Consider the following 20225-nt stretch of genomic DNA (forward strand, 5'->3'; position numbering starts at 1 on the left):
CGGGGCTTGTAGATGCCAATACTGCTAGTGGGCCTGCAGCGCTGGTTGCGCCACCCACCGAAGCAGCCGTAAAGATGTGTCTGGGGACTGCGACCGCAGAACCCGCGTGCGGTCTCGTACTGTCACGCTAGCTGGGCAAGTGCACCCACTTGCCAGCCCGAACCTTCCCTTGACTACATATTAGTCACCCCTATGGTAGGCCTGCGGGCAGGGTGCGTTGTAGGTGTAAGGTAGGACAAGCCCTGATGTGTGTGGCATGTCCTAGTAGTGACTTACAACCAAAATCGTATTTCACTATTGAAGGCTACCTGCTTCCGTTAGGCCAGACTGAGCTGCTGGAATTATTACACCCTATAATCCCAGCAGGCTCAAGGAGCATGGTAGCGAGTCGTGTTTAGTATGCCTGAACTCAGGATGATAAAATATTTCTTGTAGTCAAGTTTATTTTAGTATCCTGTGTTTGCAAATGCTACTTTTAGAAAGTTAGCATTTGCTTGCCTAACCATTTCAGCCCGCCTCTGCTGGTATGTATATCTGACTGTCTGGGATGTGTGAGTGACAGGGCTGGGGGGATGACAGGTGGTGAGTGCGCAGATTACACCTTAGTGGGAGGTAGGAGTGGCTCTTGACTCTGGATCTTGCTGTGCTCTGCCACCACAATGCCGGCTCCACCCTCCTGGGGAGCGACTGATGACTCAGCCGACACCTGGCCCAGGAAGGGCGAAGCCCCATCAACAAGGTACTCTGGCTGCCCCTGTCCGCACAATGCTGGCTCCACCTCCTGTGGGGCGTCTGATGTGCCTGCCCCTCACACTGAAAGCAGAAGCCGGATTACGCCACCCGAGTACTCAAGGACTGAAAGTGGCTATGCAAAGGCCCCCCTGGCCTGCGAGAACAAAAGAAATACCGTATAAAAGAAGGAGCCCTGCTCCTTGAGAATTAGATCCAGTTTGGGCTACAGAAGGAACTCTGCCCGACGAGAAGGACCTTGAAGGACAAGGAAGGGTACGGTCTCTTGCCTGTGTCTGGTGCCTTGCTGCCGAAGGAGAGGAAAAAGGAAAGACTACGAGAAGACTTTTGCTTTACAAGACTTTGTGCCAAACTCTGCTGAAACGATCTCCAAGGGCTTGCTGTGAACTTGCCCCCTGACCAGCGCCCCAGGACCAATGGGAGCTACATCCTGAAGAAAGCGACTGTGGGTGCTGCTTAGCGCTGCAGTACCGACGGAGGAATCTCCTCCAAGGCAACGACATCCACCTGACCACCGTGACCGGGGCCCAAAGCAACAGCGAGAGCAACGTGAGGTCCAGCCGCCGCTGGCCTGAACACCGTGACCGCAACTGCACCGGGAGCCCGAGAGCAAAGTGAAGGAGGACCTGTCCGGTCCGAGCTCCCGAGTTGACTGCGCCACGAGCAGCCAATCCACTTGCAAAGACGGACAGTCGCCCTGTGAGAGTCCTCCTGGTCGGTATCCTGCCCGACAGCTCAGCTGTGAGCGCACAGCTACCACCGGCACTTGGCTGGGTATGTCCTGCACTTGAGGACCGTACTGCCACTTGCCGCCACCACACAGCCGCCGCCTCCAGGGTCGGAGCGGACGACGAGGAAAGGACCCTGCCGCCGCAGAGCACCGCTGCCCCGGATGACCCGTGACCTGCTCGGCTGAGTGCCGCAACGAACAGCGACCCCGGGAGGGCAACGCGACGTGGGACAGCTCCCCTGGAAGCCGCCCGCTCCACAAGAACTTTGTTGAACCGGCCAGAAGGCCCTAAAGAACGCTTATTGCTAGAAAGAACTGTGGCAACTTGAACTAAGTAACTTGGAACCGCTATTTGAAAGTTTTATAACTGTATTCACCAACCTGCTTGGAGTTTATATAAAGATATATATTTTCAAAGAATACAGTTTGGTCTCATTGTGTGGTGGGTTGGTTGTGAGGGTGTAATGTTGCAAGTGTTTAACCCTATATGCCCCAAAGATTAGCCTACGACTGCTTAAGCCACACTACCTAGAGGGTAAGCAGAGGTTGTCTGGAAGGTAACCCTCAGCCCTGACGAGGAAGAGAGAGTCCCTGCTTGTCGCTAGTGTTGCACTGCGCCAACTAGAGCCTCCCCCTTCCTACACACCGATTTTTCTGATTTTGCTTCTTGCTTGTCAGTGGTCAGTCCCCAGTCTAATCCTCTCCAAGTGTGACTATTCCATGTTTTGCAATGGTTTTAGCTGTGGTCTCGGCTCAAGCCAGCTGCAGGCCTCCTGTCAAGGTTAGCGGCAGATAAACAACACAAGAGAAGAAAACACAAGCCACTAACCTTTAGGGGTCTAGCCAGCAGGGACCACGGAGAGAAGATAGTCTTCCCTATACCCGATAACACTGACCCTCTCCGGTGGAGGTACACACCGGAGCCAGGTAGTCCTCCAGGTAAAGGGAAGGGTAGTTGCGCCGGGAAGGTTGTTGTGAAGGCACCCCTCAAGATCTGGTCTCCGGCAACGGAGGACTTCAATGCACAACAATGTCTGTAAATACAAGAACACGGGTTAGTAGTGCTCTGAGGATAAGGGATACAAGCAAACATATACAATTATAAACACGGGATTCACTTACGGTTGATAACCGCTTGATTTGTCCCCAAAGTCGGGAAATGACGAGGACTCGGATTCAAGCTGTAAACGGGTTCTGTTTAAGTCACAGTTAGCTACACAAACGGTGTAGAAAGGTGATTTCCTCTTCGAGTAGTTATAGTCACTATCGAAAAAGGATATCGTTCGGGAGAGAGAGGTGCTGTGAGATGTACCAGACAATACTCGTTGGCATCAAATACCTACTCTCAGAAAGCACGGCCGTGCTAAATAATAAGGAGACCAGATCTCTACTTACTGGAATATCCAAAGTATATCGGCGTCCAAAGCGGGAAAGAAAGCGTCCGCGCACCCGTTGCTCTCGGCGTCCAAAGCGGGAAGGCAAGCGTCCGCGCACCCTTTGCTCTCGGCGTCCAAAGCGGGAAGGCAAGCGTCCGCGCATTCACAGTTCTCAGAAGGCTAGGTCCATACACGATCAGGTAACCGGAAGGATTGACAAGCAACTTGGATTTGTGACGGAAGTGCTTTTATACTCTCTCAGGGGGCGGAGACTGTTTCGTCTCGCCCCGGAGCTTTCTGGGAGATGTAGTGCTGCAGCGGTATTTCCTTACTCGAGCATTCCAGCTCGTCACAATCACGACAGAACCCCCTCTCGAGGATCGCCGCCCCGGCGGTCGACCCGGCTTCCCTGGAAACAGCTGATGAAATTGTGAGACTAAGTCGGGGCAGTGCAAATTCTGCTCTGGTTCCCATGTTCTCTCCTCTACCCCAAATCCCTTCCAGCCCACCAGATACTGCACCCTACCCCTATGGATCCGGGAATCCAACAACTCTTCCACCTCATACTCCTCCAGTCCTTCTACCAATACTGGTGCAGGATGGACGGGCAATCTAGTGTCCAGATGACAGGGTAGGAGTAGAGAGACGTGAAATACCGGATGAATTCTCCAGTTCAGGGGAATGGATAGCTTTAAGGCCACAGGGTTGATGACCTCCTCAACACTATAGGGACCTATATATCTAGGTTTGAGTTTGTTAATTCCCCGGAGATGAATGTTTTTTGTGGAAAGCCATACCTTATCCCCCACCTGGTAGACCGGTTCAGGAGTGCGTTTCTTGTCGGCATAACGCTTCTGTGTCGCTTGAGCTTCAGCCAAGTGATGTTTTGCGTCCATTTGAATGGCCTGGAGATGAGCATGATGTTCCTGGATACTGGGTAGATTGGTCGTAACAGGCCATTCGAAGGGGAGAATGTTCGGATGGTACCCAAGCAGACAAAAGAAGGGAGAACATCCCAGTGTAGTGTGGTCAGAGTTATTGTAGGTGAATTCTGCTAACCACAAGAGGGTGACCCAATCCGTTGAGTTCTGCAAAGTAAAGCAACGTAGATATTGTTCGAGGGTGTGGTTGAGCCTCTCTGTTTTGCCATCTGTCTGAGGGTGGTAACTCGTGGAGAGCCTTGCATCTATGGCCAAGGAATCGCAAAGGGCCTTCCAAAAACGTGAAGTAAACTGAGACCCTCTGTCGGTGATGAATACTCTGGGGATGCCATGGGCTCTGATGAGGTGCTGCAATATAATCATGGCCAGTTCGGCTGAAGTAGGCAGACCCTCCAGCGGTACAAAGTGTCCCATTTTAGTCAAGTGATCGACTATCACCAGTACCGTAGTCTTTCCCTGACATAAAGGCATCTCGACTATAAAATCCATTGAGACCGTATGCCAGGGTGCAGGAGGAATGGGAATGGAGCGTAACAGCCCCGAAGGTTTGTTGTGTTTTGCTTTTCCTTGAGTGCATATTGAACAGTTCCGTATGTATTTTGTAACATCGTTTCGTAAGGTCGGCCACCAAAATGAACGTTCTATGGTAGCTATAGTTTTATACACTCCCCAATGTCCCCCCAACACAGAGTCATGTGCCCAATTGAGTACCTGCATTTGCAACCCAGGGTCCGGCACATACAAGGCATGTCGGTAGTACAGGAGGTCGTCTTTTTGTGTTCTCATTTGAGGATCTTCCGTTAACCAAGCCTGGACATCGATCGCTGTTACTGCTACTCTGGTATCCTCGAGGAAATCACTGGATGTGAGCAAGGCGATGGTGTTTTCAGGGAAGGATTTCTCAGGAAGGATGGTTGTTGGTTCCACAGGAATGTCTGAAAGGGGTTCTTGCGTGTCTTGATTCCTTGAGAGGGCATCGGCTTTTCCGTTTTGTGGGCCTGGCCGATATTTGATGACGAAATCATAATCTGAGAAGAATAGAGTCCATCTCAACTGCCTGTGGGTCAGCGCTTTTGCAGTCTTTAAGAACAGTAAGTTCCGATGGTCCGTGTAGATCTCGATGGTATGTCGTGCCCCCAGTAGGTAATGTCTCCATTCCTCACACCCTCTCTTAATTGCCAGCAACTCTTTGTCAGTGATCGAATAGTTGATTTCGCTTGGACTGAGTTTTTTGGAGTAGAATGCCACTGGATGGATTTGTCCTGTTTCCGGGTGGCGTTGCGAAAGTACCCCTCCCAATGCGTACTGCGAAGCATCTGTTTCTAAGATGAAAGGAAGTTGTGCATCTGGATGTCTCAAGATAGGGGCCTTGGTAAAGCTATCCTTTAGTATGCAGAAGGAGTGTTCTGCCTCCTCTCCCCACTTGAAGGGAACGTTTTTCTTTAACAGATGGGAAATGGGGTGGATGATTTTAGAAAAGTCTTTGATAAAACGCCGGTAATAATTTGCAAAACCAAGGAAGCTTTGCACAGATTTCACGTCTTGAGGAGTTTTCCAGCTTGTGATGGCTTCCACCTTTCCACTCTCCATCTGAAACCCATTGGCGTTTATCACATACCCCAAAAATGAGACTTCTGTGGCATGGAAGAGGCATTTTTCTAGTTTTGCAAACAACTGGTGTTGGTGTAGACGACTCAACACTTCTTTGACATGGTGTTCGTGTTCCTGGAGAGTACTGGAATATACCAGGATATCGTCTATGTATACCATGCATATGGTATCCAGTAGGCCCCTGAGCACCTCGTCCATAAAGAATTGGAAGGCCGCAGGAGCGTTGCATAACCCGAAGGGCATTACATTGTACTCAAATAGGCCGAACTTCGTACGGAACGCGGTCTTCCATTCATCCCCCTTTTTCACTCTCACCAGATGGTAGGCCCCTCTCAGATCTAATTTGGTGAAGTAACGAGCTCCCTTTATTTGGTCCATCATGACAGGAATCAGAGGAAGGGGATATCTATTTTTCACTGTGATGTTGTTCAAGGCTCTGTAGTCGATGCAGGGACGTAATTCTGCGCAGTCTTTCTTCGGGATGAAGAAGAGGGGAGACGAAGCAGGGGAAGTGGAATGACTGATGAATCCCGTAGCAAGATTCTCCTCAATGTAGTTCTGTAAATAGAGGTTCTCATGTTCCGTCAGGGCATACACCCTGCTACAAGGAATAGAGGCACCGGGGAGGAGTTCGATGCAACAATCATATACCCTGTGCGGGGGCAACCCGGTGGCCTTTTGTTTGTCGAACAGAGAACGATATTCGTTATATATTTCGGGTAGTTTTGAAGTACTGCAGAGATGTGTTTCTGAGCAAGCCACAGCCAAGTGTCTGATACTGGGTCGTTCTTCATGGTCTTCTTCTTCGACAAGTTTATAGCAATGTTCCAAGCAATAGGGGGAGTTTAAGGTGACTGTACGAGCTGACCAACACACTACTGGATCATGTAACGTAAGCCAGGGCATGCCGAGGATCATACGAAACTGAGGAGCGGCTATCAAATCGAATTGTATCAACTCCATATGTTCTCCGTGCTGCATTCTCAAAGGGAGCGTATGTTTAACCACAGGCCCGGAAGACAAAATGGATCCATCCACGGCTTTTACCTGTTCAGGTTCTGTCTTCTGTTCCCATGGGATCCCCAAGGAATCGGCGTAGTCAATATCCATGTAATTTCCTGTGGCCCCCGAATCCAACAATGCATCCATCCGAGTGTAGTTATCTCGGGTAGTCCACAAAGAGATAGGCAAATTCATGTGTGCCACAGCAGGCATCATCGTATTGGCGAGTAAGTTGGAGATCCTTGTTGGTTGTTGGTCCATCCCAGAGATCTCAGTCGGGGTTGGACGTTCTAGTTTTCCGCCGTCTCACGGGATCCAAGGGCTGCAGTAGTCTTTGGTCCCGGGGTTTTGTCCGTAAGTGGGGTCCTGGCTCGACAGTCTCGTACAAAATGGCCCCCTTTCCCGCAATACATACAGAGTTTCATCTTTCTCCGTCGCTCTCTTTCCTCAGACGTCAGAGGACCTCGAATACCCCCGATCTGCATGGGTTCCACGTTATCGGAGCTTTTGGTGTGATCTTCGGAGGGGAGCTTGAATCTCGGATACCATCCGCGTCCATCACCTCTGTTTCGATCTCCTTTCCTCTCCAGGAGCCGATGGTCCAATTGTACAGTGAGGTCGATGAGTTCCTCGCATGTAGAGGGTAATTGGACTACCTGTGACAGGACATCTTTCAGTTCGCTCCGAAGGCCCTGGTAGAACAACGAGGTCCTTTTTTCTTGTGGCCAGTCAGTTTCAGCTAAGAGTCGATTAAATGAGGTGATGTACGCCAGCAAATCTTGTGACCCTTGTCGCAATGTCAGGAGTTCCTTGTCTAACGACAACATATGTGTCTTGCGATCGAAGAGTTTCCTTAAGGCTGTACAAAAGTCTGGGAATCGATGTAGAACGGGATCGTTCCTTTCCATCAACGGAATAGTCCAGCTCGCCGCATTCCCTCCCTTATAAGACATCATAAATGCGGTCTTTGCGGCATCATCTTGAAACACGGCAGGTTTGCATAAGAAGTGGAGACGACACTGGTTTAAAAAGGTCTCAAACTTCTTAGGATCTCCGTAAAACCTCTCTGGGGCAGCCAAAGGTATTCCTGTATTCTGGATGACGTGCGCTGTAGGAGTGTGGTCTGTGGAGGATGAAGGTACGGCATTGGGATTAAAGAACCCCCCCCCCCTGAAGCTATTGGGGTCGATGGCTGGGATAGGGTTTGTCCAGGAGGAGGAAGCGTAGCTTCTCTAATATAGGATCCACCCCCGGGATTTCTGCGGGACATACCAGCGACTTCTCTACGCATGGTATTCATGTCTTTTCTGAGCTCTTGATTTTCCACTCGGGAAGCATGTACTTCTTGTTGGAGTACACTAAATCCCTCAAGCAACGAGGTCAAGGCAGCATTATTATCCATGGCCCAGGCTGGTCTCTTTCCTTGGGCTTGTCAATCTGTCAAGGTTAGCGGCAGATAAACAACACAAGAGAAGAAAACACAAGCCACTAACCTTTAGGGGTCTAGCCAGCAGGGACCACGGAGAGAAGATAGTCTTCCCTATACCCGATAACACTGACCCTCTCCGGTGGAGGTACACACCGGAGACAGGTAGTCCTCCAGGTAAAGGGAAGGGTAGTTGCGCCGGGAAGGTTGTTGTGAAGGCACCCCTCAAGATCTGGTCTATGGCAACGGAGGACTTCAATGCACAACAATGTCTGTAAATACAAGAACACGGGTTAGTAGTGCTCTGAGGATAAGGGATACAAGCAAACATATACAATTATAAACACGGGATTCACTTACGGTTGATAACCGCTTGATTTGTCCCCAAAGTCGGGAAATGACGAGGACTCGGATTCAAGCTGTAAACGGGTTCTGTTTAAGTCACAGTTAGCTACACAAACGGTGTAGAAAGGTGATTTCCTCTTCGAGTAGTTATAGTCACTATCGAAAAAGGATATCGTTCGGGAGAGAGAGGTGCTGTGAGATGTACCAGACAATACTCGTTGGCATCAAATACCTACTCTCAGAAAGCACGGCCGTGCTAAATAATAAGGAGACCAGATCTCTACTTACTGGAATATCCAAAGTATATCGGCGTCCAAAGCGGGAAAGAAAGCGTCCGCGCACCCGTTGCTCTCGGCGTCCAAAGCGGGAAGGCAAGCGTCCGCGCACCCTTTGCTCTCGGCGTCCAAAGCGGGAAGGCAAGCGTCCGCGCATTCACAGTTCTCAGAAGGCTAGGTCCATACACGATCAGGTAACCGGAAGGATTGACAAGCAACTTGGATTTGTGACGGAAGTGCTTTTATACTCTCTCAGGGGGCGGAGACTGTTTCGTCTCGCCCCGGAGCTTTCTGGGAGATGTAGTGCTGCAGCGGTATTTCCTTACTCGAGCATTCCAGCTCGTCACAATCACGACACTCCTCTGGTATGGCAAAGAAGGGTGACTTGTCATTGTAAATTACTTTCAACTTAGTGGGGAATAGCAGCATGTATTTTAATCAGAGCGTGCGGGGCTTGACTTTCACTGTGTCAAATTTTCACCTCTGTTTCTGTACTTCAAGGGAGGAATCTGGGAATATCATAATAGAGGATGATTTGTATTTGATTTCTCTTACCGATTATGTCTATATCTTGAAAGTTCAGAAGGCGGGCTATGATGGCTCGTGTAGGATTTCCTGGCGGTGGCCGAGCTGCTAGTGCCCTGTGAGCTAGCTCTATCACAAGGAAGTTAAAGAGGATCTCATCCACTGTCCCAAAAAGCCCACCATGTTGGCTTTCTCCACTCCTTCAGGGAAGCCAACCTATCTAATATTGTTTTGTCTTCCCCTGTTCTCTGCATCGTCAACTCTCCTGAGTAAGTCTTTGGTCACTGCCTGCAGTTTTTAACATTCTTCCCCATGGCCTGAGTCACATCTTCTAACTCGAACACTTGCGCCTTTGCTTCTGTCACTCAGACAGCCGCATTGTGGAGGTCTTGTCTTAACTGGGACACTTCTGATCTTAATTCTCGGATCTTGGTCTCTAGTGCCGTTCTAGACAGCTGGATTGCATTGATGAGGGTTGCATTGCCAGGCATTGTGGGTGGTATATCTGAGTCTGGCGTGCTATCCACCACCCTGGTATATTTGTCTATCTTCCCTTGTGGGAGCGGTTTTGGGTCTTTGTCTTTCGCCATTCCTAAGTGGCAGTTTCCTCCTTGTGTCCTCTCTGATTGGTGGACTATGTTATCTTCAGGTCTACAATCTTGTTTACTTTGTCATCTGTTGGCTCCATTAAGGCCAGGAGACGCAGTGGGGATCGTCTTATCGACTGTGCCTGCCTGTGGGAGCTCAAACTCTCTTCTTGGGTTTGCCTTCTCCCTCAGCTCTAGCTGACCAGTTCGTTTTCCCTACCCTGACTGCCCTAGGCTCTTCGTTCACATTTACAATGTTGGGTCTCCCAAGGAGGGGGGAGGATTGTTTTCTGCCTCTCAACTCTATCTCTTGCCGCCACAGTGAGTCTGATTTTTACATGCGCAATCAACTTTGCAATTGGGATACGTCAGGGAGATATTAACCAAGAAGGGAAGCTATTTGGCCGCTACGGTCAGAGTTTATTCCCCCTCCATGAGGGTCGCTGGGGTTCCTCTCCCCTTCTGACATTGGGAGAGGCTATCTTTGTGTTTTCCATGCTCTGCCAACCCAGGTGTTCAAGCATCAGGATATCCGATCCTTCTGTGTCCTATGCCTCCCCCGTCGTGGCCTCTATGTGGTTCGAGGTCCCGGCGCTGAGATCAGGGCTCGATGAGCTTCCCTTCCGTTAGTTTTGCGAGTCTGGCCTGACCTCCTCTTATTTCTATGTGTTGTGTGATGTATTGTGGAGACCGCATTCTATCCAAGTCTATGTCTTATCCCCCAGCTCACCGCCACTCTCCCGGGTCCCGGCCCTCTCTTTCTTAGCCTCCGCCGGTCTTCTTCTCCCTCACCTCTGACACCGATCCGTGTCTCTCCGAGCAGGGACGGGGGGAGTTTTACGTTAAGTCGCACCCTCCGACCGACACCTGTGGCTTCTCCCTGTTGCGGTAACACTGGGCCCACGAGGAAGTGTTGCCCCTTCTCCCCTGTACTTGTCTCTGTCACGCTGGGACTGGGCCCCTCTGCCTGGGTGCCTTGTGCCTCAATCTGCTGGGCACTCCAGGGGCCCCTATCTGGTGTCCGGGCCTGATTGCGTGTAGCTGGGACACTTCCGAGCTGAACTGTTCTTGGTAATGATGCGGAGCCAGCCCCCTCTTCCTTCTCTTTGATCTCGGAACTCGCAGAAACCATTTTGTTGTAGCTTCTCTCCTCTTGTTGCTGTTGTTTGAACTCATTGAACTTGCAATGCTTGATGAGGAAATCACGTCTCTCTACAAGCTCATCCTTCGTTTCACCTGCTCTCTGTCTTTCTTGGCTGAAAATGTACCTTTCATAGTCAACATTTGGCATTGGATTGAACTTGTTGTTTAACGCCAAATTGATTTGACGTTATGTCACTTCATCACCGTGTGGTATTTTCTTTATCACTTCTTATACTCCTTCACCCGCCAGATTCGTTTGATAGTTATTGATCTTTTTGTCATTTGCTTCTTTCAGCACATAAATTAAATCATCGATGGTTTTGATCCAGGCAATCCATCTGTTGCCATTATTCTGCTTTTTGGCGGTACCAAAGGAAGGCAGTGGTTTTAATAAGGTTGGATATGTACTTTTGAGTTTTACATGTTCTAGTAGTGAAAAACTCTGGTATTTATTTTCCACTACTGGTAGGCCTACCTCCCTCGTTGGATATCATTGGGTTGCATTATAACATTTAATGAGTGCTAACTTTTGATTGAAAACAGGTAAATATTTCATGTTTGGTGTCTGAGATATTGTAATTTAAAACTCTTTTTAATGGTAAAGTCGGATTTTAAGTTACAAATTTGTAAATGCCACTTTTAAAAAGTTGACATTTTCCTGCCCTAACCATTTGGTCCCTGTAACCTGTTCCTGGGTCACATGACTCGCTGTAGTTTGCAGCTGGACTTTGTTTATTCCTCCAAGACAGCCACACAATAGAGAGATTAGGTGTGCTTGGATGGGTCATCACTGACATGATGGGGAGGCAGGACTATGCCCAGCGCCACTTGCAGCTGAATAGTCTGTACCCTGCCTTCACACATCCTGGAGTCAGGGCAGGGGAGGAAGTAAACTTTAAGCATTTCAAAGGGAATTATCTACAAACTTCTACTTCAAAGAAGGCAACTCGTAAAAAAATAGGGCCTTCAAACTCACTCATAAGTTCAATTTCTGGACCTACAGAAGGCCTCTCAGATGACTGCCTGCTGCTGTGTACTTCAGAAGACTGCTTTGCTGCACCTGGTAAGACTGCATTGCTGTTTAAAGCCCTTTTCTACTGCTGAAACCAGGAATACCAGAGTCACTCCAAGGACTAGTTGGTTGGCTTCCTGATCAGAGCCTCAGGGACAGACAAGGCTCCCACCATCTTCAACCCGCACCTAGACCCAGCCTGAGTGAGTCCTAACCGTTCAAGTGGTGTTCCTCCAGTCCTGGACCCTTGGTGGTGGTGCTAAAGGCGCCCTGATAGCCAAAAGGAGACAGAGACAACCTGCTTGTCTATCCGCCAAAGGCGCATAGCCGCTTAGCCTGACTTCATAGCAACTTCCATTACATTCTCCACAGCAGCAAATTCTATTTAGCTGTAATTCGCCAAAGGGGTATCCAGCCTCGTGGAACCCTCACAGCTACAGTCTTCAGACTAGTCCTGCTGGAGATTTTTGACTTTCGAAAAAATACTAAGCCAGAGCAAAGAAATATTCACTGCGACTTTGTTTAGCGGCTCTCCAGCAATTGCCCCTCCTCCTCACACACCATCAACAACCTTGCCCTGCTGAACTTTACCTTCTCAAGCAATTGCTGTCGAAATTTCTTTAATGTCCAAAGGTAAGCGCCGCCCGGGCCTAATCGACTTTTTGTATCTGACTCACACTCCATCACAGTCGGCCGTAACTTTGGACTTTGATCCGGTCTCATGCAAATAGATGTCTGTTGTTGGCACTTTGATCTTTTAGTTACAAGTTTTTAACTTTAAACTTTAAAAATTCATAACTCCAATTCTTCTGATTGCTATTTTTGTCATTTTGCTGTCAAATAATTTTTTTTTTCAAAATTGGTGTGGGATTTTTATTTTGTTGTGATTTCACTTTGTTACTGTTTATGTGCTGCATACATACATTACACATTGCCTCTGAGTTAAGCCTGACTGCTTTTGTGCCAAGCTACTAGAAGGTTAAGCACAGGTTAATTTAGTTTTAGTAACTTTATTTGTTCACCCTGATGGGGATTATGGCTGTTGCTCAAGCAGGGTTAACTCCCCACTCATCCAACAACCAAGTTTCTCGCAATATTGTTCTTATCTCATCCAAATTCCTCAATGCATTCTGACATAAAATTTCTGAACAGTAATTAGTCCTTTGTTTCCTATACTGATTCCTGTTTTTCTTTTTCCAAACCGTTCAGTGCGGATCCATAACTATGCTCCCATGACAGTGTGCAGGACAATCTCCCACTAAAACAATAGAATTTAAGCCTTCCCGCACCTGAAGGTAGCAGTTGTCAGTCAAAGCCAGCGCCTTTTATGTCTTTGGTGCCATCCAAATATGAGTCAACGGCCAGCAGAAATCTTTCATGATGCATCCCGTTATCAGGAACTATGAAGGCAAGCTCTTCTGTTGTATAGCGTTTTAGGACTCTAGTGTAAGTTTCCCGATTCATGACCTTATATAGGTATAATTCACATTACCCTTATATAGGCATAGAAATCATACCCATATTTAGACGTAACCCATCCAGTCCAAATACAGCATGGCTACTTCCAATAGTTCCAAAAAGCCACAGCAATTTCTTGGAAAACTCTGCTTCAGCAGTCAGGGACATCCCCTTTCTTGAATATTGTTTTGTCCTAGAAAACATGGCGTTTTCAAAGAACTACCATTCCCTTGGGGTTCTTTGGTGACGTTATTATGTCCGACTTTACGTCAAACCAGGCACCTTCAAGGTATAAATATGCCCACACTTGCCCTAGCAAACACACCAGGGTTTTGAGCAGTTTGACTATCTACTTGCCCGACGCATCTCGCTACAGCAAGTGCCGAAGGAAGCCGACCCTCCAGCTGACGCAGTGACAGAGAGGCTGCCTTTCTCTCGCTGAGAATCCAGCTCCAGTGTTTCCAAGCTCCCCTCACCGGGTGTTGGGAAATCAAGACCCAAGACAGAGATACCAGACCACCTTCATTCTAAAAACAAGGTACGGAGCTGATTAGACCCTAAGAGAAATCTTGGATAGATTCTTGGCTAAGAAACTAAACCCATATTTACTTATTCCCTCGTACTAGACTTAGGTTAGGTACATTGGGGTAGGCGTATTTTAGAAGCACTAGTTGAGTACTTTTAGTCTTTGTTATTTATGTATGTATTTTATGGCTTAGAAACCATACCATTCTTTTACAGTATTATTTTATAATACTCTTCTTGCTGTACGCATGATACTTTACAGCCAGTATTATGATTGTAGAAGTTCATTTCTTTTGCATGAGAGAGAAGACTGTACAATAAATACTTTTATTGAAAACGCCCGTCCCTCTATTTCTCTGCACCTGTGATGAAACGAAGCATGCACTATTGACTGAGTAAAATATCTATCTATTGTTTCCACGACTCTGAAGATCAGTTTTATCTTGGGGAAACAAAGTTGTCATGTTTATGCGGTTGTCAGAAACGAATCCCTTCTTGTGTATTCGAGAAAGTTTCTAGTGACCTCTGAGCTAGCTGGCACTCACAATTAAGTCTAATATATTCGATTGAGACCTAGTCGACTTAAGTCCTACGTCACATCTATAGGATATATTATTCCATTGTGCAGAGACCATTGGGAATATAGGAACTACACTACACTACGTTATGACCATATTAAGTGGAGCTGGTCCCATTTGAGAACTCAAGTTAGTTCCTGCTCACCTTCCTTGAGTGAGTGCAAGATGAAGTGGAAAGCTAAGTCTTGACACAAGCAGAAAGCCAAGCAGAGCTCGACCCCATCCTGCCGTTCCGATTTTATGGAGAATTTGCACATTTGGCATTCAAAGGTTCAGATTCCGGCTTAATCATCCGACTTGGACATGATTCTAAGTTTGGAGCTGATGCGTCCTGAATTTTCCAGGCCACTGCCAATGTCCCAGGTGATTGAGGCCTTTAAAAGAGGCAATGCTTCAAGTTAATATGGATGGTTCTGGGACCTTCTGAGGGATCGTCAGGCCCCATTGACGTGCCTGGCTTCCAGATGAACGTCTGCTGATCAGTCGTTCCCTGGCACCATCTAATCCCGTTCAGCTTCAACCTGGCTCCCAGCTGATGACAGGCTGCACATTCACTCCTCTGTTGAAGGACCCATCGGTGGCGCCCAGCTCAGAGATAGCGTTAGCTCCAAAGGTGTGGCCTTCAGACTCCACTCCGATTATATTGCTAGATCAAGAACCGACTTCATCAAGATCACAACTTATTTTGTGCTATTAAAAAGCACAACCATTAACTTTGAAGGATTAATCTACTGCCTTGACGCTTTTACTATTTGAGGCTGGAATCCATTTTTGGGTCTGGCTCCTGTGCAGATCAGTGGCTCGAACAGGTTCCCCACAACAAAGATGATGATAATGAGGAGGAAGACAGTTTACTTCTGTCTCGTTATACTCATACAGGACTGCCCGCGAACATCAGAATGCCATTGATATAGTCAGGCTTTGGAGGTCAAAGTAAAACCTAATGTGATCCGTACTGCTGCTCCTAGAGCATACAAGATTGATGCTCTTAGCAAAAGAGTTTTTCTTCAGCCAGGATGGCCCTGCGATTGTGTAATGCTGGTTTACCTCTCAGACTGCTGTACAAACACTTTAGGACATGGCAAGTGAGATCTAGCTGGGTCTGGGACTTTCATTCTCTTTCAGACTTGATTTGCTCAAACCTTACATGAACGCCAGGATGGAGCTAAAATAATCCTGTGTGTTTCTGCCATGAGCACTCTCGTTGTTGTAGGACAATATGGAGCAGAATACTGATTTACCTGCCCTGCTGGCGTGCAGTTACTTAGGATGAGTGAGTCCCTCAAATTCTTAAACGTTTACACCACCCTTCTACATGTTCAACCAGATTGTTGAGATGCATCAGTGGTACTTGATGCCAACTTAGCCAGAGAAGTTGAAACTCTGCTTGTAAAGGGTGCGATTGGCTTGATGCCCAATGCAGAGAGAGGCAAAGGATATTATTCCTGGTACTTCTTGTTCCCCCTTGTTCAAAATGTCTATGCCCTATTTGACATTGATAATATCATTTCTTGCAACCTCTGTTCTTTTAATACAACACAGTGAATGTTTGCTTTGCTTTTAAATGGTGCTTTTAATATGAAATTGAATTTGCTTTTGCCTTTAACTTTTCAGTGAGTGAGCCTATATCAAAGTACTTAAAATCAAGGATGATATTTGTCTGCTGTTTAGGAATTATAATTCATTTTATTATTCCTTTTATAGGCTATTCACCACAAGTATTCAGAATTGTGCACTGCTCAGGAGGAAATCTTGCCTGAGGTAAGATATCTACGGTGAGAACTAGAATGTATTCAGCTAACTTATGTTGCTAAAATCCACCAAGCTATCAAACATTACTTGCTCGAAACAAGCTGGGCCTGTTGAAACTCAAAGTGCTAAGTGGTGCAGAAACATTGAACCCTCTAACGAGCAAATTAGTTAGCATAGTTTTCTTGCAGAGGAAGAAATGGGGGAAATATTACAACCACAGGGCGGGGTAGAAGCTGGCAGAGCATCTTCGTGCGTGGGTTATGAATATATATATATATATATATATATATATATATATATATATGACTTCTACAGTCTTTACAAATGTTGTATGATTTGTGTTTTAAGTGCTCATTCACCGATAAGGCCTGTTAGTGTTGATGACATGATTTTAGCATGTTTATTTTACTTATTTCCTAATATTTTCTGCTGTTGCACCCTTGTATACACAAACAGTATCAGTACCTATTAATGTTTTTAGCAATTCAAGAGTTTATGTATTTGCTTTAAGTTCTTAAGAATTTGTAATCTCCATGTTTGCCAGTATTCTGAGTGCTCAATACATTGAGCGTCTTTGAAAGCATAGGGTGTGTCGCAAACCGAATTCATTTCCGCAGAAGGAGGTAAGAGAAATTGTAAATGTATTTCTACAAGAGGCTCATCCACCAGTCCGTTTCTAAGTGACACATTCTCAACTGTGAAAAACACGAAAGTGATGGGAGGATGCTTGCAATAACTCAGGTAGCATTCCAATCCATCGATCTTTTGCCCACCATGCCACCTCAGATTAGACCGAGCTATATGCAAATGAATCTTGACCCTGCTCCAATAGGAACAGTCCATCCTGAACTGACAAGCCAGGTCCTTTCCAAGCTGGAACACAAGCAACCCAAGACAGTGGGTTGAGATGCTACCCCAAGCTATTCCCAGTGGTTAAACTTAATGCAGAACCCATCCCAGTCCGAGTTCCGCAGCAACCACAGCACCGAAACCGCCCTCATCGCCGCCACCGACGACATCATGACCCTGATGGACAAAGGTGAAACAGCCGCCGTCATCTTTCTGGACCTTTCAGCCGCATTCAACGCGGTCTGCCACTGCACCCTAACAACGCGCCTCCACAACACCGGAATCCAAGAGGAGGCCCTAGCATGGACCACCTCCTTCCTCTCCGGCAGAACCCAGAGCGTCCGCCTCCCACCCTTCCGCTCCATGACCACCGAGATCATCTGCGGCGTACTACAAGGATCCTCTCTCAGCCCAACGCTGTTCAATATCTACATAGCTCCACTCGCCCACGTCGCCCTCCAGCACAGCCTCAACATCATCTCCTACGCCAACGACACCCAGCTGATCATCTCCCTCACCGAAGACACTCTCTCCGCCAAAGACAACCTCCACAGGGGAATGAAAGCCGTCGTCGAATGGATGAAGGACAGCAGGCTGAAGCTGAATTCTGATAAGACAGAGGTCCTCATCCTCGGCTCAACCCCCTATGCCTGGGACGACTCCTGGTGGCTCACCTCGCTAGGAACAGCCCCAGCACCCACCAACCACGCACGCAACCTGGGGGTCATCCTCGACTCCACCCTCTCCATGACCAAGCAGGTCAACACCGTTTCCACATCCTGCTTCAACACCCTCCGAATGCTCCGCACAATTTTCAAGTGGATCCCCTCCGAAACGAGAAAAAAGTCACCCAGGCCCTCGTCACCAGCAGGCTGGACTACGGAACCGCCCTCTACGCAGGAACAACAACCAAGCTCCTGGAGTGTCTGTCCTGGGCATCTGCCAGGCAGCTACATGGGCATATCTCTATACGTTCAATCAATACTGCTTGGGCAGGCAGTACTGTCTGGACAGCCAGCTCTGCCAAGAAGGGCATTTCACCCACTCAGTCCTGCAGGGCTTCTTGGTTTGAGCCAATTCATAGACCCACCTCCTAATAGGTACTGCTATAGTATCTATTCAAAAGGTGAGAACTCTTCGGTTAGTAGTCTCTAACAGAACAACAAGATACTTACTTCGGTAATGCTCTGTGGTTAGACTCTGCCTAACCACAGAATCCTCACCAACACTCTCATCCTCCCCTTTCTGTGAATTCAGTTCTACCCCTTAATAAGATCCCACGTGTAGGAATCTGCACACTGGTCAATGCCAATTTGTTGTTGGGTCTGTACGTCTGGAGGAATGGAAAGCCTCTAAATCGACTTACATCCGCAGTTGCGGGAGTGGCGCCTATATAGTCACTGCACATCATTTCCAGAGCCGAGTGGCATCAGTTTGGAGCTCCACAGTACAAACACTAAATCCCAAAAGACATTTCTAAATTTCTTCTAGCGGCATCCCTGGACCACGCTATGGATGTACTTACCTTCATCTAAGACTGAATAACTCATCTAACACTAAACCTCAGTTACCAGTCTTTTATTACAAAACTTTGGGTGACAATTTGGGAGCAAGAACTATAGAAACTACTTGTGCAAAGTGGTGTGAAGTAACTATTCAAGGAACTACTCAAAAGAAACTATGTAAGGAAACCTAAGGAGCCTGTAACAAACATCAGAATGCCTGGCAGCCCCACCAACGTCCTCTACATTGGATGGCCCCAGCCAGGGTGGCTTCATGTTTGGATTTCATACTATGGTGACAACTGAACTTTTTCAGCAACCTGATGTATTTTGGGACTTATCATCGTTCGTGTGGCAAAATCTGCTAGAGTTGGTCGGAAGTTGGCAGTGTTTACAAGGAAGATTTGTGCCCAGCATCTTATTTCAGCTTGTTGGCTGGCTTTACAGACATCAATGCCTGGCCTTGGGCTGTCATTACTGAAACCGTTACCTTAACACGCGATGTGCCTTCGTTCAAATCTGAAGCGCAAGCCTTCAATTTTTAGGTCTCGGCCTGACGTCATCAGCGCATGCGCTGCTCTCGTCATACGAGACTTCTTGGAATCGATACGATTCCAGAAGCCTCGTCCCAGCTCTGCCTTCAGCTTTGATTTGTGCGCGTTGTTTGGCGTTCCCAAATTTGTGTAAAGCAGTGTAATGATTGAACTGAAGGCATGCCAATCATTCCTTGTTGCCACCCTGTCTCCTTTTAGGCACGCCCACTGAGATTGGATCATTTACGGGCGGATTAACACTCTTTCCTTTAAAGAACTCGAAGCACTTTTTTTTCTAATTTGCAGTGCCGTCCACACGCTGGTAATAGCTGCTGACAGCCTCTCCTGCTTATGCCCCCCACCCTCGGAAAATGTGGAATTCTGCTGCATCATCAACGCACCTTACTCTCTGGTGTTTAGCTTTTTAAAGCAATCTATTCATGCATTCATTTCCACATTATGATGATCTGACGAGTATATTTCGTTTGAGGCGGGGTTGGACTACAGAGGTTTGTTTGAATGGTCAGAGCCTTTAGAGCCAGAGAACTAGGTCATCAGAGCTGCTTTAGAGCCAGAGAACTAGGTCAGCAGAGCTGCTCTAGAGGCAGAGAACCAGGCCAGAAGAGCTGCTTTAGAGCCAGAGAACCACGGCAGCAGAGCTGCTCTAGAACCAGAGAATCAGATCAGCAGAGCTGATTTAGAGCCATAGAACCAGGTCAGCAGAGCTGCTTTAGAGCCAGAGAACCAGGTCAGCAGAGTTGTTGTAGAGCCAGAGAACCAGGTCAGCAGAGCCGTTGTAGCGCCAGAGAACCAGGTCAGCAGAGCTGCTCTAGAGCCAGAGAACCAGGTCAGCAGAGCTACTCTAGAGGCAGAGAAACCAGGTCAGCATAGTTCCTTTAGAGGGAGAGAACCAGGTCAGCAGAGCTGCTTTAGAGCCAGAGAACCAGGTCAGCAGAGCTGCTTTAGAGCCAGAGAACCAGGTCAGCAGAGCTCTCACTATACGCAGAGTACTAGGTCAGCAGAGCTGTCATATGGTTACTACGTTCCTATATATTGTGTTAAGTTAGCATGTGCTTATTAAATGTTTAAACGCAATATTTTCTTCCATCTTGAGTTTGCACACGACACCTAATTGTTATTGTAGCTTTCAACCCAGACGAAAGATGTGATTTATTTGAGAATAATATGTTATTTGCTCTAGTATCAGTCGTGCTTGGTACACTTGGTACAACTGTCTGTACACCGAGAACTGCACACTCTAAGAATAACCTAACACAAGGTTGCTGAAGGCCTGATCCTCGCACC

At 47.5% G+C, this 20225-nt stretch overlaps 1 protein-coding gene across 1 annotated transcript in view; it reads left to right on the forward strand.

The window, feature by feature from the left end:
- Positions 1 to 20225, forward strand: part of SLF1 (SMC5/6 complex localization factor 1) — a 754058-nt gene that overhangs the window by 276879 nt on the left and 456954 nt on the right. Inside the window, exon 7 of the mRNA XM_086960920.1 lies at positions 15989 to 16045. Within this exon, the coding sequence (XP_086817046.1) occupies positions 15989 to 16045 (57 nt within the window). The remainder of the gene's footprint in view (positions 1 to 15988; positions 16046 to 20225) is intronic.

This window comes from Lissotriton vulgaris, chromosome 3_1 (assembly GCF_964263255.1).
Source record: "Lissotriton vulgaris chromosome 3_1, aLisVul1.2, whole genome shotgun sequence".
Lineage (NCBI taxonomy): Eukaryota > Metazoa > Chordata > Amphibia > Caudata > Salamandridae > Lissotriton > Lissotriton vulgaris.